We start from the raw sequence: 24,847 nt of genomic DNA on the forward strand, positions 1-24,847 counted from the left end.
ACATTGTGGTCTTTTGTTTCCTTGAAAGCCTCTGAAATGGCAGCATAATCAGGCAAATAGGCTTTGTTGGTTAGAAAAGCTGTGACATGTGGTGATCGCATGTGCAGTAACAAAACACAAACCCAAATGACATCATTTGGTTAGCAGATGGCCTGAGGTTAATACTATCTCTGACATGATAGTATCAATTACCAGTCTTTTAACAAGTCTGTTCATGAAGTATAATTGGTAGTGAAAGCACTGAATGGTTGAATCATGAGAAAATATAGAACATGTGCATGAATTTTGTTGCATGAAATAATCATTTTCATGGACTTGAATAAAGTTTTAGAACTTGATTTCTTAAATCTATATCCATTTTATTCCAAAAAAGAAATCCCTTTGAATTAAAAAAAAACTATGGTAATAGCTAAAAGATAATAGCTTTCCCTTTCAAGGATTTTTTTTTTCAACAGCCACACTGATGCAGATGTGCAGATAGCCTTTTTAACAAGGGCTATTTAGTTCACTCAGTTGTCTCCTCTAAAAGGCAAACCATGTGGCAAGACAAACAAATAGGCCCATGCAAATGTATCTCCCTGAGATGTATGATGCAAATCGGTTCTCACTCATCTGTGTGGAGAGTAAGATAAGCAGCTGTGAATCCTCCTGGGGTGCATAAATCCCATTAAGATACCTCCCGTGAGACCCACAAATGAGAACATCGACGCTCCTGATGAACATGAGAACATCGACGCTCCTGATGAACATGAGTCCAGCGACGCTCCTGATTCCTCTGCTGATCCCCCCGATCCTCTGGCTGTCTCTTTGTAGCCTAGCGGACGGTGAGGGACTTCAGCTTGTGGGAGACTACTACATCTCAGGGTTGTTTCCTCTCCATAATACGGACGCTGGCGTCTCCGGCCAGCCCTATTTGAGAGACTGCAAAGAGTAAGTTCTCATGCAGGGACAGGGTCAGTGATTTATTATGCTGGTAGAAATGGACTTTAGATGGCTCCCTCTGTCTATTGTCTTCTGACAGAAGAACTAGATATTTAAGCTTTTAAAGCCTTTAATTGTACTCAATTCTAAAAATATTGCTAACTTATTTTTACGATGCTGTCACTTGCCATTTGCAAAATGTCATTTTAGAGGGCTTTTAAACAAACATGGGTACCACTTACTGCAAGCCATGAGATTTGCTGTGGAGGAGATCAACAACAACACAAGCCCCAACCTTCTGCCTGGAGTCACATTAGGGTACCAGACCTATGACACATGCTCCCAGCCGGCCAGCACACTAGCCACGCTGGACCTTCTGATACAGCAGTCCAACGGGACGCAGCGCGGACAGAGGGCGGTGGCTGTGGTCGGGCCCGACAGCAGCAGCTATAGCTTCACTCCAGCCGCAGCGCTGGGTGCCTACCTGGTGCCACAGGTGAGGCTCTGGAATGTTCCACTGAGATTGCTGTAGGCCTACTCTGCTGTGTGACCTGTGCAGCTGATGCAATGAAACTTTTTCTCCTTTGAAACATTTTATGAATGTGTTCATTTTTTTGCCGCTCCTTCACCTTGTCTTACTCCTTTATTAAAACTCATATTTAAATCTCCATCATTATTATATTATTATTATTATGACCGCCGCGGACATTTTTTCTTTTTTTGTTTCTTTTTCGCATGCCCAAATTTCCGTCAATGATTCCCGGGACACTGAAAGACCGGGGTTCACGAAACTTGGTGGGCATGTACCCCCACATGGATAGCATGGAACCATCGTTTTTCGTTTTGATCTGTAGCCCCCCCGCTGGACTGGACCCCCGAAAGGAGGGTATCAGACACAGTTTTCTGTGAGGACCATTTTTTTTTGTATGTTGATCTCAAGGGGCCATGTCAACCCATTACATAACCACTCATTTCATGTATAGCGCCACCTAGTTAAACACAAAGTAAAAATGAGGTGTTGTAATCGCAGGTATCTGTGACCTAACATAGTCAAAACTGCACGAAATTGGAAGTGTAGGATCATTATGACACCCTCTGTATGCACGCCAAGTTTCGTGGAATTCCGTTCATGGGGGGACACACAATAAATTAATTTATGTTACTATACACCAACTGGCCTGTAGGTGGCCGGAGACAGTTTTCTGTGAATATCTCGAGAACCGTAGGGTCTAGGAGGTCCACCTTTTTTATGTATGTTGGTCTTAAGGGGGCATGTCAACCCATCCCATTACCACTTATTTCATGTATAGCGCCACCTAGTTAAAAATTAAAAAGCAAAAAATCAGGTGTTTTCATCACAATATCTCTGGCTGACAAGGTCAAAACTGCACGAAAATAAAAGTGTAGGATCATTATGACACCCTCCGAATGCATGCCAAGTTTTGTGTACTTTCGTTCATGGGGGGCCTTACAATAAAATAATTGATGTGTACATTTAGTGAAGTACACCAACAGGGATTCCCGGGACACTGAAAGACCGGGGTACACAAAACTTGGTGGGCATGTAACCCCACATGGATAGCATGGAACCGTCGTTTTTCGTTTTGATCTGTAGCCCCCCCGCTGGACTGGACCCCCCGAAAGGAGGGTAAGGCAGACACAGTTCTCTGTGAATATCTTGAGAACTGTAGGGCCTAGGAGGACCATTTTTTCCGTATGTTTGCCTCCAGGGGTCATGTTAACCCATTTCATGTGCACACATGTGCACAAACAGATACACACACACACACATACATTCACAGTAATCATATGTATGACACATACTCACACAGTAGACATATGTACACTTGCATGCACAGGCACATACGCAGGCACACACACAAGAACGCACACACACACACACACATACACCACACACACCCACACACATAACATAAACATGTACATGCACACATGCACACAATTAAAACATTTCTCAGATTTATGAACAGGCAAGATGGAGGTGGGGTTGTATAAAATGAATTTTACATGTGAAATCTATGCACTAATCATGTTTTGGTACTTGTTGTCTAGCAGATACCAGTGAGAATTGAGTGTGGATAATGCAATTTAGTGAGACAGTTAGAATCATATAGGCCTTTCAGCGTGATTTATTTTTGTGGAAAAAATGTGCTGGACTGGGCGGAGGTCATATTTTGTAACGCTCTGCGGTACATCTAGTTATTATTATTACTATTAATTGGGCAGCCGTGGATCTGCCCAAGGTTTCTTCCTTGGTAAGGGAGTTTTTCCTTGCCCCTGTTGCTCTTGGGTGCTCCTTGTTGGTGCCCCCCCCCCCCAATCCCAATCCTCCCCCACCTTTCTTATGCAGCCCTTGTCATTTAATCTACTAAACCCCGCTTCTACTCCACTTTTTACCCCCCCCCCCCCATTAATGCACAAATAGGCTGACACCAGACATAATTTCACTGCATTTCTTACTTCCAGTAACTATATGCATGTGACAATAAACTTCCTTGTATCCTTGTATCCTTGTATTATTATTATTATGTAATATTATTATTACCAATCTACATTTTCAGATCTCTTATGAAGCTTCAAATGAAATGCTGAGTAACAAAGTCCTGTACCCTGCGTTCTTCCGCACCATTCCAAGTGACAAAAAACAGGTCAATGCGATGATACAGATTCTTGTCAAATTCAACTGGACCTGGGTCGCCCTTCTTGGCAGTGACAATGATTACGGCCTACAGGGCATGCAGAGTTTGTCAGATCAGGCCTCAGACTACGGGATCTGTGTCGCTTATCAGGGGGTCATACCAGTCTACAGTAAAGACACCAAGGAACACATGAGAGACATAGTCCAAGACATCATCAAAACAAAAGTGAACACCATAGTGGTTTTCTCCAGCAAGAGGATAGTCAGCGGCTTCTTCCCATTCGTCATTGAACAGAACGTCACGGACAAAGTGTGGATAGGAACCGAGGACTGGTCCGTGGCGACGTTAGTGTCGGGCATACCCGGCATCCAGTCCATTGGGACTGTCCTGGGTGTGTCGGTGAAATACTCACCCCTGTCTGGTTTCAGTGATTTCGAGAAGCGGTCTCTTTTCATGCTCAACAATAGCCAGGGTTTGAATGCCAAGGAGACCCTGAGTGCCAGCTGTCTGCAGGACACAGACCTCCTGACCATGGCGTCTCAGAACTACCCATTGCTGAGTTACGACATCATCTCGTCCTTTAATGTGTACAAAGCCGTGTACGCCATAGCACACGCACTGCACAAGACCCTTGGGTGTAACACAGGCGGATGCCAACACACAGAGGTAGACCCGTGGGAGGTCAGTCAATGCTTCAAAGATGGTTGGTTGTTTGGGGTATTTTGAATTTCAGATACGCAAGCCAGGACCACACATACTAGGAGTGTGATGATTCAGTGAGAGTTTTGGATAATTTCATCATTGTGGTCCAACACCTGATATCGTATTTAACGTTTTCTGCTGAATTTGACAGGTTTGGAAAATGCTGAAAACTGTCAGGTTCTCTGTCAGGAACACATCGGTGTACTTTGATGAGAATGGTGACCCCCCAACTGGCTATGACATTGTGACCTGGGTCTGGGTCGGGGAACAGTGGACTTTACATGTGGTCGGGGACTACAGCCCAAACCCACCTGCTCTGTGGATCGATTCAACCCAGGTACCATGGAGGACCGGTGGGACGGTGTGTATTCATATGATGATTAATCTAAAGTGCACAATTGCTTCAATTTTGTCACTATAAAAATGTTTTTTTAGTCTGTCATTTGCAAATTTGGAGTTTTGGTCCTTAGCCTTTGATATATTAGTAAATTACTACATGTACATTAACTAGTATATCATACTGGATTTGACTGGATTTGACTGATGGACTGTTGTGGGAGCAGATCTATATGTATTCATGCTCATAAAAATCGTGATTAATGGGTGCATGGGTGTATGAGTAACAGAATGTGAATACCATGCCTGAGTAGGATTGTAAATTGATAATAGTTAATATGTCTGTACTGGTATAAGCAATTTCTGTTACATGTATGAAATCAAATAAATATAATTATAAAAAAAATTTACCTCTCAGGTGCCCACGTCGGTGTGCTCCCCTGAATGTCCCGAGGGCCATCGGAAGCTACTGACTGGACAGCATAAGTGCTGCTTTGACTGCGAGGCATGTCCCGCTGGCACGTTCCTCAACAAAACTGGTAGGCAAATGTCCCTGGTGGCCTGATGAATCTCTTTTCTTTTACTGTCTATGCTTTCAGTCTGTCCGCTTCCTGTTCAGTAGGTGTCATATTTGGGTATCCCGTGGATCCACTAGTATCTTCTGTGCATTAACTGTGATGCTGGACTGTCTCTGACAAAAAAAAACAGAAAGGTTTGTCTCAGTAGATGTTATATTGTGTGTGGTATACTTGTGGTACATATGTGTCATGAGTAATAAAGGCTGCCAAATAGCCAGATCATAGCGTGTCCTCACACTGTGATGTGAATGACCTTTGACCTTTGATGTGAAAGTGTATTTCGGACTTGCTTCCCCAGACACCACCAACTGCCAGGACTGTGAGTTGGATCAGTGGTCAGTGGCGAAGAGTGAGGAGTGCCTGGCACGGACGGTGATGTACCTGCCATGGGAGCACCCCTTGGGCATCGCCCTGCTGCTGCTGCTGGCCGTCACCTTGCTGCTCACGCTGGGCACGGCCCTGGTCTTCCTGCTGCAACTGGGCACACCCGTGGTCAAGTCGGCCGGTGGCAAGATGTGCCTGGTGATGCTGCTGTCGCTCACGGTCGCCGCGTCCAGTGCCCTGTGCCACTTCGGCCACCCGAGCAAGCTCGGCTGCCTGCTCAAACAGCCACTGTTCGTCTGCGGCATCACCGTCTGCCTGTCCTGCATCACCGTCCGAGCCCTCCAAGTGGTCTGCATCTTTAAGTGGTCCTCCAAGCTGCCCCGCTCCTACGAGACCTGGTCCAAGAGCCACGGCCCTGAGGCGCTGATTGGCATGGTCTCGGCCTCGGTGCTTCTCATCTCCGTGCTGCGCATCGTCCTGGATCCTTCCCTCCCCGTCTACGACCACGACTTCTACTTTGACAAGACCGTAGAGGAGTGCAGCAAAACCATGTCAGCTGGGGCCTTAGCAGAGCTGGTCTATGTAGTTATACTCAGTGTCCTCTGTTTCTGCCTTAGCTATATGGGCAAAGACCTGCCAGCCAATTACAATGAGGCCAAGTGTGTGACCTTCTGCCTGATGATGTACATGGTGTCCTGGGTCTCGTTCATCACCTTCTACAGCATCAACAGAGAGATCTATGCAGTGGCTATGCATGTGGGTGTTATACTCGTGAGCGTGCTAGGAATTCTAGGTGGCTATTTCCTGCCCAAGGTGTACATTATTTTAATCAAGCCACAAATGAACACCACCGCCCACTTCCAAAACTGTATTCAAATGTACACCATGACTAAACAGTGACTAAGCAGGTTTGGCATACCAATAGAGCAGTGACACAAAATGGTAGGTAATGTAATCCATTACAATATTTGCATTAGTTTAGTCGATATAGTAATGTAATTATGAACAGCATAAAACTATATTTAGTCAAATGTACTCCTGTAAAGATTATCGAGCCTTACACATTTGTGTTATAGTGCACTCCAGTGGTCAGATGAAAAAGAGCACCTTGAGGCAGCTGCAACATTGTTCAAAGACTATGTGCTATTCAAACATTTTATGGCTATTGTATAGGTAATTTTCTCTTTACTTAGGCTATTTGAACACATTAAAGTCTTCACATAGTGAATGGGTACAGCCTAAAATGCTGGTGCTGTTGATCATTCAATTATAAAGTTTTAAACTGGGTCACAAAGGGGGATTATCTAAACCTGCTTGATTAGCAAGAGCATAATACATTTGGTCAAAACAAGCTCTATCTGTTGCAAAGAGAGAAAACGCAACACAACCCTGAGCGGCAGCTGGCTGTGTGAATGTCTTTTCTCCTAAGTCTGTTGGGCATATGCCCTCTTGTGTGGAAGAAAAGGTGGCAGTTATGTGGGCAGGCCTGAAAGCGGTTTGCTGGCACGGGTTGGGTTTTTAAGGCGGCAATTGCCCGGGCATGTGTGCCCATGTTTTTGATAATAGGCAAAACCTGAGAAAGGGGTTTAATAAAGCAGCTGGGTAAATCTAGCTCTCGCTCAGCTCCAAACAGATGTCCAAAATCCTGTTGTTGTTTTTTTTCTTCTGTTTTGTAGTGTAATGTGTGCGATAAACAAATTAATTTTGAAGGTAACCAATAATATGTATAGTTGTGTGTATAGTTATTATTCCAATAAAAATGCATGTAACATTACATTAAGTAATGGTCTTCAAAACACCATCCCAACTCCTCCCTCTCCCCTTTTCTCTTTTCATCTAAACTCTTTCCCCCCTCCACACCCTCTCTCTCTCTCACACACACACACACAATCAAGAGTGGGAGCCAGTGAAGCCGATAAAAGGGGCTTTTGTTGTTGGGGAGGTCAACTCCATTGATTCGGGAACGTGTGAGTTGGTCGGCGGATGCGTTTCCCACACTAGCCCTCCATTCACTGCCTAATATTCTCAGAGGGGAGGGACAACGGGCGTGTGCCCTAGGAGGAGCGGCTGGATAATTGTGTGTAATCAACATTACCCCAAAAAGAACATCTGTGCTACTGGTCAACGTGTGCTTTTTAGAGAGGGCAAGAAAACAAAAAATACAACAGCTCCATATCAGAGAGTTATAAAAGAAAACACAATAAAATCAAACTGCTTTACAAAACAACAAAAAAAACTAAAGAAACATGACAGATAACAAAGATGGATTTTTTCTTACTGCATTACAAATGAGATTATATTCATCTTTAAATACAATGAGATATTGGTCTCATTATATGATACATAATATTCATCAAACATTTAGAAATCAAACTAGCAGGTGTTGAAAAAGTCAGGTAAAGATGCCGATCTCACTGTGCTCACGTGTCCCTCCTGTGATCTTGGGAACTCTCTCATTATTGAACCAAATAGGCGGTTGACCATAGCAGTATTGATTTCTGCCCCATCCTCCTCCACCCTCCCCACCCCAACCCCCTCTGGGATATTGATTCAACCCACTGGTGTCAGAGTGTGGGAAACCTAGCCCAGGACAGGCCACATGGCTTTGTAATGGTAATGAAGGGCTATAAATACGGACCTCCTTCACAGAGAGATCCCACTTCTCACTCGACAGCCAGGGAGAACAGGTCTGCTCACAGAAGACATGGCACCCTACACAGCCACTCTCTCCATACCTACATATGACAGCCTGAGCCTCACTGACAAGGACAGAATAAAAGTAAGTTTGTTTCAGAAGCCTAAGTAAATGTTCTTATTTCGCAGATATGTGAATCACACTTCTTTGACTGTTCAGTTATTTTTAAGTTGCTGCAGTTTCTAACCAAAGCTTCTACTTCTTTTCTCAGTTAAGAAAACCCTTAGTGGAGAAGATGCGCAGAGATCGCATCAACACCTGCATTGAGCAGCTCAAGTCCCTGCTGGAGAAGGAGGTCCAGAGCCAGGACCCAAACGCCAAGCTGGAGAAGGCCGACATCCTGGAGATGACGGTCAGCTTCCTGCGGCGGCAGCGGCATCCTGGGCCTGTGCAGAGTCAGAGGGACTATAAGGAGGGCTACTCCCAGTGCTGGAGGGAGTCCGTGCAGTTCCTCAACGCCAGCTCCAGCAGAGGAGTGCCTTTCAGGGAACACCACCTCAGCCCTCAGAGAGCCCCTCAGGACCTCTCCTCTTCATCCTCGTCCTCCTCCTTCCCGTCCGCCTCGTCTCCTGTCACCTCCAAACAGAGCTCAGTCAGCGTCATCCACCATGCTGGGAGCAAGAGGCCTGTTTGGAGGCCATGGCACTAATGCCCACAGACCCCAATACGACTAAACCTGAGGGATGTTGTGTGTCTCTCAAAAGTGTTGGAGAAGTTTTATTTCCACTCGTCTAATTTCTAATCTAATGTTATAGTTTCTCATCATATTGATGGACAAATGTTACAGAAAGATGCTTTGGTTTTTTTCAGAGGAGTCTTGTGTACATATCCAAGATAAGTCAGTTCCTAGTTGAAGTTGCAGCTATTTTAGTGATTCTAACATATAATCAACAATCACTTTATCTTGTAGAAGTAGCATTGATTTCCAATGTCTGCATCTTTGGAAGCAGCTGACTCCTGTGGAGTTCATTGTATACTTTTCTGATCTACAAATTGGTATAGTATTGGCATGTATTTTGAGAAATTTTCTCATTTTTGAATAGCCTTTTACCATATGTTCAAATCAAAAGTGTATGTATGTATGTGATATGTACAAAAATGGTGGCACGTGATTGTGCCCCTCTTAATTTTAATGTGGACAGCATTCACTATAATCATGTTGTTTATATGAATGATTTACTGTAAACTGTGAAGTACAATCAAATTATTGTACATGCCAGTGCAATGGTACTGTTTTGTAACAGCTGATTAATTGGATTACATTGTATGTCAATCCCATGCATTTCCGAGAACACTTCAGACGAAGAAGTAATTAATTATTAAAAAAATAACTTCAATATTACTTAAATATGTGTTCTTCATTATCGGCACTATCCCACACTTTGGAATGCACCACTATTCTCATATGTTAAGATTAGTCTCCAAGCCAAAGCAGCTGCCACTTGCATAGGAACAAAGAAGTTCTCATACTGTATACGCATCCATGGAACACAGTTATGTAGCTGACAAACAAGCTGATAGTTGACAATTAATTCAATTTTCTATTTATTGTGCGCCAAAACATTACACATATATCATGGCGCTTTACAGAATGTAGAGAAAAAGAAAAGAGGGAGAAAAGAAAAGGAAGAAAGAAAGAAAGAAGGCCCATGGGTAACCGGGGCGATGAAAACTCCCTACAATTGGAGATACATATAGGAAGAAACCTCGAGCAGATCCACGACTCAAGGGCCTGACCCATCTGCCTAGGGTGAATACGGACAGTAAGGTCTGTAAACAATGACAAATGCATATGACAGTCAGGTGTGGAGAATAGGACATGGTGTTTAAAGCACCTGAGGTGAAAGTTATAAGAGGTGGGATGATTACGTATCCAGTATGATAAAGCATTAATCATGATTTAGTGAGAGAAAGTGCAATAGTCCGGTGTCGGAATTGTCCAGGAAAGAAAGTTGTCAGGGGGCAAGTGGTGGGTCAGCAGACAGGCCAGAATCCGGGCAGAGTTGTCATAGGCAGGTGATGGGGCTGTACGGGCCAGGAATCCAGGTAGGGGTACAGTAATACAGCAGTCAAGGATGGGACTTCAGGTGGGATGGATAAGAGGAGGGCCAGGCACATGGATGGTTGATGACTGGTGATGATATACCTCAGAAGTGAGGTACAATAAGGGGGGAAGAAAGATAAATGTAATGGGTTATTATTACTTGAAATCAATGTGGTTAATGTCAATAGGTGATCAGTGGTGCTATATATTGTTACAGTAAATCATAGTGAGAATGGGCAAGAGAGGGAGAGTTGAGAGAAAGAGAGAAGGGGAGAGAGAAGGGGAGAGAGGAGAGGGGGGGGAGTTGTAAGGCATGGCACATGAGAAGTCCATGACAGCACTATGCTATAGCAGCATAACTAAGGCATGGTGAGGGGTAGTCGACACCAGCGCAGGTATGGTCAGGGACCACCATCTCACGCGCGACTGGGGTGCCAGTCACACGAGGACTCAGCAGGGTGGTCCATTCCAATCCCCGAGATGGGTGAGGTTCCACACCGCACCATACCTAACTATGGGAGGCAGTAAAGAGGTATGTTTTAAGTCTAGACTTAAAAATAGGGAGGGTGTCTGCTAATCGAATTGAGGAAGGGAGATTATATCAGAGGAGGGGTGCGCGATAGCTGAAAGCTCTGCCACCTACTGTAGTTTTTGAGATTCTTGGAATTACAAGAAGGCCAGTATTCTGTGATCGTAGCGGTCTGGGTGGGTTATATGGGACTAGGAGATCTTTAATATATTCTGGTGCCTGGCCATTAATGGCTTTGTACGTTAGAAGTAATATTTTGAAGTCAATGCGACTTTTAACAGGCAGCCAATGTAGAGATGCCATAGGGGAAATATGTTCATATTTTTTAGTTCTAGTGAGTGTGCGAGCAGCTGCATTTTGTATAAGCTGTAAACTCTTTAGACAGGTGTTATTGCAGCCAACATATAGAACATTGCAATAATCAATCCTATCAATTATCCTATCAATAATCAATTATTTAGCTATAGTTTATAGTTTACAGCAGACTAGCCTTACTTACAAATTAATCAGACACTGAGATGTGTAACTCTAACAAAAGTGTTGCAAATCTACAAATCTAATCTGGTAAATCTACACATTAGTTCAATACAAAACCCTGTTTGTCCCTTTTTAAGCTTGGACTGCATATTGCAACATAACAAATATACATCCTTACACAAACCCATTATTTAAAAGAATAATGTTTATTAATACAAGAAACAGAACAAATAAGAGCTTCAGGTATACATCACATAATAAAACCAAATCTAGATTCAAACAGTAGATATGGCCTACAAAACAAAAACAGCTGGTCCCACAATCAGAAGTGTCACACTTGATTGAAGACCTGATTTGGACATTTCTAACTCAGGCATTGGCAGCTGCCCACTGTGCTGAGTCATCAGGAGTGTTAAGCCTGATGTGCAGGCAGGTTTGGCCAATATTTAACAAGCCAAACACACTGCTAGCTGGTCAGACACAAGGACATTTCAGTACAAAGAGAAATATTCTCAGAAAAAGCCCTGCAATAACAATTCATATGTCTGATAAGTACACAGTAAACTCCACTGGAGTCGTCAAAACATGCAGACATTATACAAAACAACCATCAACAACCATTTGAACACAAGATGAAATTCTCAATGGACATTAGAAAATGTTAAACATGTACATAGGCACTACTTTAAGAGCAATTTAAAGAATGGAAGGAGTCCTTCACTTAATAGATATGGTAATTTCACTTACAAACAACATAAGGACATCAGAGTACTTGTCCATCAATATGATGAGAAACTAACATATTAGATGAGTGGAAATAAAACTTCTCCAACACTTTTGAGAGACACACAACATCCCTCAGGTTTAGTCGTATTGGGGTCTGTGGGCATTAGTGCCACGGCCTCCAAACAGGCCTCTTGCTCCCAGCATGGTGGATGACGCTGACTGAGCTCTGTTTGGAGGTGACAGGAGACGAGGCGGACGGGAAGGAGGAGGACGAGGAGGACGAGGATGAAGAGGAGAGGTCCTGAGGGGCTCTCTGAGGGCTGAGTTGGTGTTCCCTGAAAGGCACTCCTCTGCTGGAGCTGGCGTGGAGGAACTGCACGGACTCCCTCCAGCACTGGGAGTAGCCCTCCTTATAGTCCCTCTGACTCTGCACAGGCCCGGGATGCCGCTGCCGCCGCAGGAAGCTGACCGTCATCTCCAGGATGTCGGCCTTCTCCAGCTTGGCGTTTGGGTCCTGGCTCTGGACCTCCTTCTCCAGCAGGGACTTGAGCTGCTCTATGCAGGTGTTGATGCGATCTCTGCGCATCTTCTCCACTAAGGGTTTCCTTAACTGAGGAAAATAATAATAAAAATAGGTCAGAACTATGTTCTAACAAGTAAAACTTCACAATTTGCACAAAATACACCCAGACAACACAAGATAATCACACTCTTTGCTGGTGGAGAAAACTTACTTTGAATCTGTTCTTGTCAGACAGATCCAGATTGTGATAGGCAGGAAGGGCAGCAGTGTGGGGCGCCATGTCTTCTGTTCTCTGTGATGGCGATGTGAGAAATGGGAACTCTCTGATGGAACCCCACAGTATTTATAGGTGGGCATTACCATTACAAAGACATTTGGCTTCTTTTCCCACACTCTCACGCCAGTGGGCTGGCTGGTGACAACAAAGGGAGACATCACTTTTATGGTTAGGAGGCCTGAAGTTGTGCAATCCAGGAGAAAGTTTCCCAAGGTATCAACAACTTTGGCCACTAGTAATTCCATGAGAATTCAGCAGTCACACCTGCTCTCGTGAAAACTTTGTTTTAAGACACTTGCATTATGGCCTACTGCCTTACAGTCGAGCAACTTGACCTTTTGTACACTTACTGGTGAGAATGCATCCCAGCCCAGAGTGTACTTTTCAGAAACACACACACACACAACCACACATCTGATTATATATTTCTGTATTTGACAGCAGGGGCGTATCAAGCTTTTTAAAAGTGTGGGGGTTGTGGGATAGGAAAATGAAACAATCTTGCCAAATTATAAATAACTCCCTACAGGGACGTTGTAAGTATTTTCTGAGAGGGGTGCGGACTATATTGGTGTCCGGCAGTTTCTACCCCGAAATAAAAAGTGAAATTCTGATTGCTAAACACACCATTTTAATGCAGTTTGCGGGACAGAAGAAGCAACGCCCCTCATACTGTATGTGTGGCTCATGTGACATGTAGGCCTATATGATCTACCTATCACTTCACTATTTGACACTACCCTACACGGAGACATATCTCATGTTATAAATCAAGAAATCATTTCAGAAATTATGTTTTGTGCATATGGGTTTGCAGGCTACAATAAATTGCCCTAACAGACAGCAGCCTAATTTCGAGGTATCACTAATACCTAAATAAATATAATAATAAAGAATACAGAACTGTAAGCTCAAATTCAAAAACGTTTGAAGTCTAACCAAACATATGCAAAGGGAATATAAATAAATTGTGTTGCATATAGCCAGCTTAATTAATGTCAACTTAAAGATTATGATTAGCAGTTTCTATGCTTTTTCCATATAGTTACAGGAAGCCACGTTGTTGTTTAAACTATTGTTGCTTCTAGCCCACGTTACAGTTTCACTTGCTGCAGGGACACACACATTGCATGAGCGCTCTATATGAGTTCTACATGCTGGAAATCTTAGTTCTCAGATGTAACTCAAATGTGTCTTGACGCCTCCGTTTGTAAGATCAAAATAAGATGTTCTAAATGGAACGCGATAGTAAGACATTAAGATCTCCAGTAGATGTAGCACTACGAGACACATTGACAGTGAAATCAGATCAGACGTGTGAAGCACCGGGCATAACTTAATTTCGCGGCTACGTGGACCAGTAGCCTAGGTTAATTGTTGAGGAGGCCCATAGTTTGAGAAAAGCTGCAGATCATAGACAGAGAAAGCATAATGCTCTGAGAACAGTAGCCAAAGGTCTTTCTGCACAAACAAGTGCATTGGTGCGCGCACCCCCGTATTCACTTTGACTCTCTGCATTTATACAGTGTGACAAAAACTGTCAGTCAGAAAGATGAACACTTTGAATTTGATCAGAGCGGCTCTGGTTCTTCACTGGCTAACTTGATGTGATTGGCTGGATGACCATTCAATCAAATCAACAGACCTATTTGTGTCTCTTTGTGTGCGCGTTGTGTATACTGTTCCAACTCTTTACGGGAGCGTTTATTTCCATATTTTACTTTCATTTTAATCTGACAAAAAGTGTGGGGGATAGAATCGTGTTCCAGCAAAAGTGTGTACGTTATAACACCCACATCCCCCACGCTTGCTACGCGCCTGTTTGACAGTCCACACAACCACTCTGAAGGCCTTTTCAGGCAGTTTTCGTTGTGAAATATACGTGGTCATTGTTTCAGTATGAATAGTAGACTACAAATAAATAATGGAAATTAATTAGAAAATGTTTTAAACCAATAGTTGCAGAATAAAGCATGCCTATTGCAGATATGCAATGACAATATCTAGCTGTTAACATGACATTTATCGCGTGGTTTATGGCACGTGGGCAACGTCAACTTAAAAGGCAGACTCACGTTCACACCTATTTAGAAGGTAGGTGTGAGGACACATGGACACACCAAAACAGTCTGAGAAAATCCGTTGGTCTTTGAACCTCCTCTGGTACAAAGACTCTCACAAATTAGGTGTTAGGAAGACACGCGACTTGCCTTCAGCTCAGCAGTTTACAACCGAGTTATTGCTTCGTCTTCCTTCCTTGTCCAAGTGGCACGCAAGCACGTTTCCTTAAAAGAATTTCCAGGTGAGCACTAATGAGGCGTAGTCTATTCGACGTTGAATTAATTTACAAGTCTGGGCGCATGCCGATTCTCTGCGGATGAGGTAAGTAACGTTAGCCTAGTCTACAAAATACATATTATCCCCAGGCTATCCTACCACTCTTTCACCAATTCCTAAGTCAGTTAGTGTTTCTATATTTCCTTGCTGCTACAATGGAATGTCTGCTTTAAAAAAATAACATAACTGCAGTTGTAGGCCTACTGCAAATAATTCCTCCAAAACGGCAGTTCTGCCACTTGAAGTAGGCCTAGTGCAGTTATTTTTCGGTAAGGGAAGGTGTTGTTTTCCTGGCTGAAGAAGTCTAAGTTACATAACAGGCTATAGGCCTACTACGTCTTCGACCTTTTTGTTAATAAGTAGGCTAGTCTATGTGATTAATGTATGATGGCCTACCCCCCTCCCTCCACTTACTTTCTTGACATTCTTCCTGCGGCTGCCGTTCACACGGTCGTGCCCCTATATGGTCGCGCCTGCCTCGCACACTTCGCTCACACGCCCCGTAGACACGCAGTCTGCATTATTGTAGGGTCATAGGCTTGACTGATGTCGGCTATTGTCTCGTGCACCATTCTGGGTGGTTGTCGAGTGTGGGAAAACGTATTTTCTCCTCCTCGCAGCCACAGGTGGACAGAGGTTGCGCAAACCATGGTTACAAGGCACATTGGTCCACACAAAGGTCCTGGTTAACAATGGGCCTAGATACCAAAGTGTGGTGGAATCCCATTTTCTTTTGTGCTCAAAGTTTTGTGAGAAAAAAAACTGCTATATTTCAGTTACTGCAAGGAGCATGGATGTGAGAGCACCACCTGCTCCCAGCTATTGAGGAATGTCACAGATGGGCCAGTTCAACTAATTTTGCTACCTCCAACTGAGATTTTAAAAAAAGGTTGTTAGTTCCATTAAGTAGAATGAAAACCCACAATTTCTTCTTCTTAGCAACTTGGTATTTTATGATGCTCTGCAAGTGTGCCGAACTGAACATCTTTTAGGTACTTAAGGGACACTTAAGGGGCTTTATTACACAGTCTTAGACTTTGTTGTGTGTTTACGTCTGCCACAACAGGCTTTTACAGTTTGCCCAGTGCTGGCCTCCATTGAGACGACAGCCTTGTCATTGTTTGAGGTGTAAAATGAACCACCCACCGTTAAGTGTGGGAACCTCTCTGGTAGCCTACCTACTTTTTTTGTGGGCATGCAAGTTTCCCATGCTGTCTCTGAGTGAGTGGATTCTCCTGTTTCCCACAGTCTGTTCATTTGCTGTCCCCAATAAGGCAACAATAGAAGCGTGTCTTGTTACACATCACGTTAGCCATTGTATTTGATCCCTCACTCTTAAGAGAGGGTAGCCCTTACATATTGTCCGACCATCTGGGTCTGAAATGTTCACTGGGGATTCTCAGCATTCACTGGTCTGTAAGCTGGATGCACTGAGGTGGAAGACAGCACTCTGGCAGACTTGGCCTAGATAGGGAGGGATGACTAAACTGATATCATGCACACTAATTAAAAACAAGTAATGCACATTTGAATTATGTGTACTGTTTTATGGCATGCAAATGCATAATTATAACAAACAGGATTGTTTTTCTTGTACTGAATTCATATATGATTCATACCCATTGATATAAAAACACATGGACTAGAATTCAGCCAGACAGACCAACATCTAGATGGTTTGAATACATTATGGTGTAACCACAAATATTAATCATTGACCACAAAAATAGTTGTAATAATAACTATGTATGTTGAAGTCAAAAGCCAGGAATCCATTTTTGAATTTAAGTGCATATTTTATTTTTTCACAAGGCACAGTGATTGGTATGCATACAGATGTATAATGTACACATATGCTGCATTATATAACTCACATACAGTGCATGATCCAAAGGCACTGTATTTTTAGGAATAAAAAGTTCAGGATTTTCCATCCAAAAATGCATGAAATATATAATATTCACAGAATAAAATGTGGCTATAATTTGACAATGTGAGGACATAACAGCATACCATATGCTCAAGAGTATAGCAACCCAATGTGGGTTATATTATCACTATGTAAATATGAACTATATGAATGCATTCCCAATGGAATGAAAATATGTGGTATGCAATGGTAAAACTGCAATGGTAAAACTCAAAACAAGAGTACGCTAGCAAATATTGCCAACACTTCTTGGTAAACAGGCAATTGCAGTGTCTTTTGAATACAAAAGATCTAAAGACAATTGCTGGTACCATTCTTACAATGGCACACTGAATTCTGTTGATCAACGCTAAGAGTCCACATGGCTCTACCAGGGCCTCCAGAGTGCAGTGCAGCCTGAAGTCTTCTGTTTGCTGCTGCTGTGGCGGACTGGAGAGCTGGGCTGAAGCGGGACTCTGGTGCTCTTGTCCGCTGTGGGCAGCATGTGTAGGAAGTGACTCAGCAGTCTTCTCTGGGACTGTGTCTGCACCTCGCACTGGGACAGGAAGTTGACAGAGTCCTGCATACACCTGGAGTAGCCCTCATTGGCTGTAGAGGAGCAGGTGGAGGGATGCTGCTGCTGCTTGTGTTTCAGGAAGTGGACAGTCATCCCCAGGATGTCAGATTTCTCTGGATGTTGTTTTAGGAACTCCTGGCCCAGTAGTCTTGAGATGCTCAATGCTGTTATTGATGCAATCTCTGCGCAGTTTCTCCACCAAAGGCTTTTTCAGCTGGAATGACAAAAGAGGATCCAGTTTAGATACTGATTTAGCGTTCCAAAAATATAATTACAAAATACAGACAGTTTGTTAGTTTGTATTTACCTTATTGTTCAGTGTAAGATGCTCAGAAGAGTAGGTCATGGGTACAGTGACAGTAGGTGCCATGGCTGTATCTCTGCTGTGGTTTCTCTGAAGAGGAGCTTGAGCTCTGCTACTGACTGCTCCTCTCCTTCTCCTATTTATACTCCCAGATCTCCATATGAATGTGTGGGTCTTGGGATTGTTGGAGGTTCTCACAGTCTGCAGCCAATGAGAGGGTCTGGGATGACAATGAGCAATGGAGACCTGCCACATGTCCAATGAAGTGAGTTTGTCTCAAGGGACAACGGGCAGCGATTAGAGCAGCAGGTGGAGGAGTGTGTGTGAGTGGGGTTGTGCACATTATATGGAAGAGCAGACACTGTATAGGAAATAAATAAGGTTACAGTAATAAACAAAGGATATATTTGACAAAATGTGATACTAAAGGTGCCCCAACTTTCAATAACATTTTCATTCCACATACATTTAAAAATAATGTTTCAAAATAATGAGATTATACTCAATAAGGAGTTTGGTTAATTTTTGGTACAGTAAGCCTGTAAGTACTTCTATCCCGACATTCAGGCAATATTGCTGAAGCTCAACACATAAGCAGGAGTAGTATTTTGAAAAGGTGTCAAATGTTTTTTGCCATTAATTAACTAAACTGAGACATGGTCCATAACTTAATATGTGTGTGTGGGTACTCGTGCAAAAAAGGCTACTGTTGATTACAGCTGTAAGACTGCATTTCGTATGCATCTGTATTGAACCTAACATCCTGTACCTAAACGGTTCGAGATGTGTAAAGATGTGTACCTTTACACCCCAATGCCCAATGATTCTAGTTAACTATTCCAAACACTAAACAGTCAATATATCCATATCACACTATTTGTAGAATAATACCACACTAAACTTTGATATGAAAGTCACTTTCCCAAGGCATGTGCTGCCCTAAACAGAGGCCTTCTGGTGTGTATACGATGTGAAAGACGCTGGGACTGGGACTGCTCTCTCAGGAGCTTTCCCACACTCTGCCCATTCAGACTAACAGATAAAGCACTCCCTGGACAATAGAAGTGTGCCTAGTTAAATGCTAATGCAGCTCTCTGTCAACGACGTCACGAGAGCCCACTGCGTACAGAAGCGCTAATAAGTTCCATTTAATTCTCACAACACACCCAAATATTTTGATGTGATTTCCCATCAATTGACACTCAGATTTCCATAACAGAACTTGTTGTGGAATGAAGTGAACATAGCCTTTTTAGAAGACACCTCAGAGAACAGAGCACTGCTCTAATGACCCACATACAGTATCTGATATGGAAACTTTTCTTTAAGATGCAGTATCAAGACGTCTTATTTATTACAAAACAAAATTGGACCGTAAGGTTGAACAGTATGTGTATTTTATTAATAAATCACACAGCTATACTCTGCATGAATTAAATGTTACTGTCCGTCATGGTTCCACAGCATATGATCATTCTGATCACCTGTAAGTTGGACTGTTCACATCTAATTCTATGACTCCTTAGCAGTTTTATTACTCTCACATAAGGAATTTATCCCTTAAGAAATACGTTTACTGTTACTATATGTCCTAATGAACAAAACTAAAATCGTAGAATGTTTCTAAATATTAATAGCTTATGTGTACAGACTGTGCTGTCAATGATTTTCTGACTTCAAAGTGGAATCCATAAATGTTACATATTTACGTAATATGTAGGGGTGTCAATTTTGACATTAGCTATTGATTATCAGTGAATTATCTTTATCGTCATAAACCTGTAAGGGTGTAATGCTCAGTTTTAAAGTAATTGTGAAATGATTCATTGAGGCAGTTTTTATGATTTGTCTGTCATATTTATTGTCAAAAGCCAATAAAGCTTTTCCGATTTCAATTGATAAAATACCACAATCTTGAATATCAAGAAATTTGACACAATGTCTTTCTTGTAAATGTTTCTAAAAGAAACACAATACTCTCAAATAGAGAGGGTAGGACACATTGAAACTCAACATAAAGCATGCTGCCAATAATTCAGCAAATAAAATATATACATGACATGAAAACACATGTAATATTTTAAATGTCTCAAACAACTGAGAAGTTATATTCTTGAATTCTATTGAATATAGTACACATTGTTGTATTCAAGCTCTCTTGAATATTGTGTGTAAATCCATAGCTTCATAGAAGTTAGAAATGTAGTGTTTCAACACCCTGAAGTGACCTTTAAGATCAGGTCTGTAAAACTGTGGTCCATAAAAGACTTACACAATTTTTCACTTAGTCCACAAAAGAATCTTTTCAAATAAAAGCCTTTTTAGACATTTAAAATCTCTAGTTTGTAAAATAAACCTCAGATTTTTTCTGACTTTCCATACATGAAAGCAGGTCATTCTATTTCTACAACTGTAGAACATAAGGGACACAGTCCCTACATCGTTAGAATTACTGTCCATGTCAGTCCCAGACTGACAAGAGGAATTCTGTTGGTCAACATGAAAAGAGTCCACATGGCTCTACCAGGGCCTCCAGAGTGCAGTGCAGCCTGAAGTCTTCTGTTTGCTGCTGCTGTGGCAGACTGGAGAGCTGGGCTGAAGCTGGACTCTGGTGCTCTTGTCCGCTGTGGGCAGCATGTGTAGGAAGTGACTCAGCAGTCTTCTCTGGGACTGTGTCTGCACCTCACACTGGGACAGGAAGTTGACAGCGTCCTGCATACACCTGGAGTAGCCCTCATTGGCTGCTGTGGAGCAAGTGGAGGGTTGTTGCTGCTGCTTCTGTTTCAGGAAGTGGACAGTCATCTCCAGGATGTCAGCTTTCTCCTGCTTGGAGTCTGGATGTTGCTTTAGGAACTCCTGGACCAGGAGAGTCTTGAGATGTTCAATGCTGTTGTTGATGCGATCTCTGCGCAGTTTCTCCACCAAAGGCTTTCTCTGCTGGAATGACAAAAGAAACAGATACTGTTTAGATACTGTTCAGCATTCAAAGAGCTTCAAGTATAGTAGAGACAATTACATTTCAGTGTTTTCCTGTACAAATATGTCATTTACCTTATTGTTCAGTGTAAGATGCTCAGAAGAGTAGGTCATGGGTACAGTGACAGTAGGTGCCATGGCTGTATCTCTGCTGTGGTCTCTCTGAAGAGGAGCTTGAGCTCTGCTACTGACTGCTCCTCTCCTCCTATTTATACTCCCAGATCTCCATATGAATGTGTGGGTCTTGGGTTTGTTGGAGGTTCTCACAGTCTGCAGCCAATGAGAGGGTCTGGGATGACAATGAGCAATGGAGACCTGCCACATGTCCAATGAAGTGAGTTTGTCTCAAGGGACAATGGGCAGCGATTAGAGCAGCAGGTGCTGTGTGTGTGTGTGTGTGTGTTGCAGTGAGCTGGACAAAGTAGGCTTCAGACATAGGTTAAAATTTTTACGATGCACCGATTCCTTCCTAGTTAGAGATTGCCAGGGGTCCACAACAACCTTGAGTACGTTATGTAAACAAGTTTATGTATATTTTTAAATGTAATGCCAGTCTGGTGTTTTAAAATCAATCAGTGCAGAAATATGATATTCATCCAAACAATAACTGATTTTTCATAATTATCACTTTTGCTCAATTTTCCATTCTATTTGGAGCAGACATCTTTACCATCAGACTTACTCTCCCAAGGCATGTGCTGCCCTAAACAGAGGCCTTCTGGTATGTTTAAGACACTGGGACTGGGACTGCTCTCTCAGGAGCTTTCCCACACTCTGCCCATTCAGACTAACAGATAAAGCACTCCCTGGACAATAGACGTGTGCCTAGTTAAATGCTAATGCAGCTCTCTGTCAACAACGTCACGAGAGCCCACTGCGTACAGAGGAGGTTATAAGTGGTGATCAATCCCCACAACACACCCACATTTTTTGATCTCATTACTTTGCATGTAGAATTTACTAAGAGAATTAGCAACTAGGACTACAACACCCCCACCACCACCACCACTGAACTCTTCTGCTTCACCACTGTTACCCTCTTCTGCACCATGCAATTACCACCAGTATTGTTGAAAAACAAATCACATCTTATCATATCTAATGGATTGTAATGATGTGGAGTTTGCCAAGAAAGCCTATGGAGTCAAAAAAGGTAATTCCACTGTGCTTCTGATTGCCAATTTGGTGCTTCACAGGAGAAGACTGATCATGTGAAGAGAGGGAGGAATCGAAGGACACAGATTTTTCGATGCAGCGAAAAAGACCAATGTTCCGATGGGTGTTTCATCTTCATCAGAGTCCATGAGGTTATGGAGTGTTTACATCAGACTTGAAAGCCTTAGTATCTTACCATACATATACATTAATGGCACAGGTGCAGGAGATGAGTTTCTGTAAAATGAAGCATTTGTTTAATGTAAATAAATCACATTTGTGCCCCATATCATCATTTTGTAAACTTCAGAGAGTAACATTGCAATTGCTTACAGTGATTACAGACTCCTTTAGATGTTTAGGATTTTCCCGGTGATGGTAATTCCACTTTCTCTCACTGGTCTGACCCAACTTGACTTGTTTATTTACTACACATCACTTTAAACACCACTTATTACCCCCTCTGAACGCAGGGGGCTCTCGTGAGGTTATTGGCTTTAGGGCTGAATTAGCATTTAACGAGGCACACTTCTATTGTCCAGGGAGTGCTTTATCTGTTAGTCTGAATGGGCAGAGTGTGGGAAAGCTCATGAGAGAGCAGTCCCAGTCCCAGTGTCTTTCACATCGTATACACACCAGAAGGCCTCTGTTTAGGGCAGCACATGCCATAAAAGAGAAAGTCTTTGATGTTGGAGACGAAGCTGCCACATTTGAACTTGTAGTCCAAGTAAAGTGAACATTCAGTAATTCCGAGAAGCATTTTCAGGAACATTTCACGCTGTTTGATGTTTTACTTTTGTGCACATCATCATTCAACTCATTTGAATCTGTCAATATATGAGTTTCATGTGCTTATTAAAGTGGTGGGAAATATTAAATACAGTATGTCAGTATGCACTACGTAATTCATCACACTGTAAGTTCTACCCCCCCCCCCCCCCCAACACACACACACACACACATATACTCATCCACCCCTCCACCTGCTGCTCTAAATGCTGCCCATTGTCCCTTGAGACAAACTCACTTCATTGGACATGTGGCAGGTCTCCATTGCTCATTGTCATCCCAGACCCTCTCATTGGCTGCAGACTGTGAGAACCTCCAACAAACCCAAGACCCACACATTCATATGGAGATCTGGGAGTATAAATAGGAGGAGAGGAGCAGTCAGTAGCAGAGCTCAAGCTCCTCTTCAGAGAGACCACAGCAGAGATACAGCCATGGCACCTACTGTCACTGTACCCATGACCTACTCTTCTGAGCATCTTACACTGAACAATAAGGTAAATACAAACTAACAAACTGTATACAAATGATCTGTGTGTATTTTGTAATTATATCCATGAGCATTGTGGAACGCTAGATCAGTATCTAAACTGGATCCTCTTTTGTCATTCCAGCAGAGAAAGCCTTTGGTGGAGAAACTGCGCAGAGATCGCATCAACAACAGCATTGAACATCTCAAGACTCTCCTGGTCCAGGAGTTCCTAAAGCAACATCCAGACTCCAAGCAGGAGAAAGCTGACATCCTGGAGATGACTGTCCACTTCCTGAAACAGAAGCAGCAGCAGCAACCCTCCACCTGCTCCTCTACAGCCAATGAGGGCTACTCCAGGTGTATGCAGGACGCTGTCAACTTCCTGTCCCAGTGTGAGGTGCAGACACAGTCCCAGAGAAGACTGCTGAGTCACTTCCTACACATGCTGCCCACAGCGGACAAGAGCACCAGAGTCCAGCTTCAGCCCAGCTCTCCAGTCTGCCACAGCAGCAGCAAACAGAAGACTTCAGGCTGCACTGCACTCTGGAGGCCCTGGTAGAGCCATGTGGACTCTTTTCATGTTGACCAACAGAATTCCTCTTGTCAGTCTGGGACTGACATGGACAGTAATTCTAATGATGTAGGGACTGTGTCCCTTATGTTCTACAGTTGTAGAAATAGAATGACCTGCTTTCATGTATGGAAAGTCAGAAAAAATCTGAGGTTTATTTTACAAACTAAAGATTTTAAATGTCTAAAAAGACTTTAATTTGAAAAGCTTCTTTTGTGGACTAAGTGAAAAATTGTGTAAGTCTTTTATGGACCACAGTTTTACAGACCTGATCTTAAAGGTCACTTCAGTGTGTTGAAACACTACATTTCTAACTTCTATGAAGCTATGGATTTACACACAATATTCGAGAGAGCTTGAATACGACAAAGTGCACTATATTCAATAGGATTCAAGAATATAACTTCTCAGTTGTTTGAGACATTTACAATATTACATGTGTCTTCATGTGATGTATATATTTTATGTGCTGAATTATTGGCAGCATGCTTTATTTTGTGTTTCAATGTGTCCTACCCTCTCGATTTGAGAGTATTGTGTTTCTTTTGGAAACATTCACAAGAAAGAAATTGTGTCAAATGTCTTGATATTCAAGATTGTGGTACTTTATCAATTGAAATCGGAAAAGCTTTGTTGGCTTTTGACAATAAATATGACAGACAAATCATAAAAACTGCCTCAATGAATCATTTCACAATTACTTTAAAACTGAGCATTACACCCTTACAGGTTTATGACTGGATATACTGTAGAGAATTCCCTTATTCTCAGTCTGTGACTGACATGGGGTTTGTTTCCCAAAACCATAGTTGCTAACCTGTTAGCAACTTAGTTGGTTGGCAATGGGAGATTGCATTACAACCAACAAAGCTGCTAACTTAGTGAGCAACTATGGTTTTGGGAAACCACCATGACACTCATTCGCACAGAGCACCTTAGAGCACCTTACCATACCTTACTATGCA

General features: G+C 42.7%; 5 protein-coding genes and 1 pseudogene across 5 annotated transcripts; 3 read left to right on the plus strand and 3 right to left on the minus strand.

Annotated features, from left to right (window-relative positions):
- Positions 1–721: 721 nt before the first annotated feature.
- tas1r1 (taste receptor, type 1, member 1) lies at positions 722–6,421 on the plus strand. Its single transcript, XM_076277283.1, has 6 exons — positions 722–930; positions 1,132–1,417; positions 3,504–4,262; positions 4,435–4,644; positions 5,038–5,158; positions 5,496–6,421. Exons 1-6 carry the CDS (start codon positions 722–724, stop codon positions 6,419–6,421), a joined length of 2,511 nt encoding a protein of 836 aa, XP_076133398.1.
- Positions 6,422–8,225: 1,804 nt separating this feature from the next.
- On the plus strand, positions 8,226–8,865 carry LOC143115314 (transcription factor HES-5-like). The gene is made up of 2 exons (XM_076277284.1): positions 8,226–8,300; positions 8,428–8,865. The coding sequence occupies exons 1-2, from the start codon at positions 8,226–8,228 to the stop codon at positions 8,863–8,865; spliced, it is 513 nt and encodes a 170-aa protein (XP_076133399.1).
- A 2,680-nt stretch (positions 8,866–11,545) lies between these two features.
- Positions 11,546–12,904, minus strand: LOC143114491 (transcription factor HES-5-like). The gene is made up of 2 exons (XM_076276122.1): positions 12,727–12,904; positions 11,546–12,602 (listed from the first exon to the last, which is right to left on the minus strand). The coding sequence occupies exons 1-2, from the start codon at positions 12,793–12,795 to the stop codon at positions 12,156–12,158; spliced, it is 516 nt and encodes a 171-aa protein (XP_076132237.1). The 5' UTR covers positions 12,796–12,904; the 3' UTR covers positions 11,546–12,155.
- A 4,020-nt stretch (positions 12,905–16,924) lies between these two features.
- Positions 16,925–17,985, minus strand: LOC143114503 (transcription factor HES-5-like; annotated as a pseudogene).
- Positions 17,986–19,765: 1,780 nt separating this feature from the next.
- LOC143114432 (transcription factor HES-5-like) lies at positions 19,766–21,091 on the minus strand. The gene is made up of 2 exons (XM_076276023.1): positions 20,971–21,091; positions 19,766–20,856 (listed from the first exon to the last, which is right to left on the minus strand). Exons 1-2 carry the CDS (start codon positions 21,031–21,033, stop codon positions 20,440–20,442), a joined length of 480 nt encoding a protein of 159 aa, XP_076132138.1. The 5' UTR covers positions 21,034–21,091; the 3' UTR covers positions 19,766–20,439.
- Positions 21,092–23,215: 2,124 nt separating this feature from the next.
- LOC143114464 (transcription factor HES-5-like) lies at positions 23,216–24,307 on the plus strand. Its single transcript, XM_076276084.1, has 2 exons — positions 23,216–23,336; positions 23,454–24,307. The coding sequence occupies exons 1-2, from the start codon at positions 23,274–23,276 to the stop codon at positions 23,868–23,870; spliced, it is 480 nt and encodes a 159-aa protein (XP_076132199.1). The 5' UTR covers positions 23,216–23,273; the 3' UTR covers positions 23,871–24,307.
- Positions 24,308–24,847: the final 540 nt, after the last annotated feature.

This window comes from Alosa pseudoharengus, unplaced genomic scaffold (assembly GCF_046254945.1).
Source record: "Alosa pseudoharengus isolate Yale_2024_CS ecotype anadromous, Long Island Sound unplaced genomic scaffold, YU_APseudo_1.1 YU_APseudo_1.1_scf_9, whole genome shotgun sequence".
Taxonomy (NCBI): Eukaryota; Metazoa; Chordata; class Actinopteri; order Clupeiformes; family Clupeidae; genus Alosa; species Alosa pseudoharengus.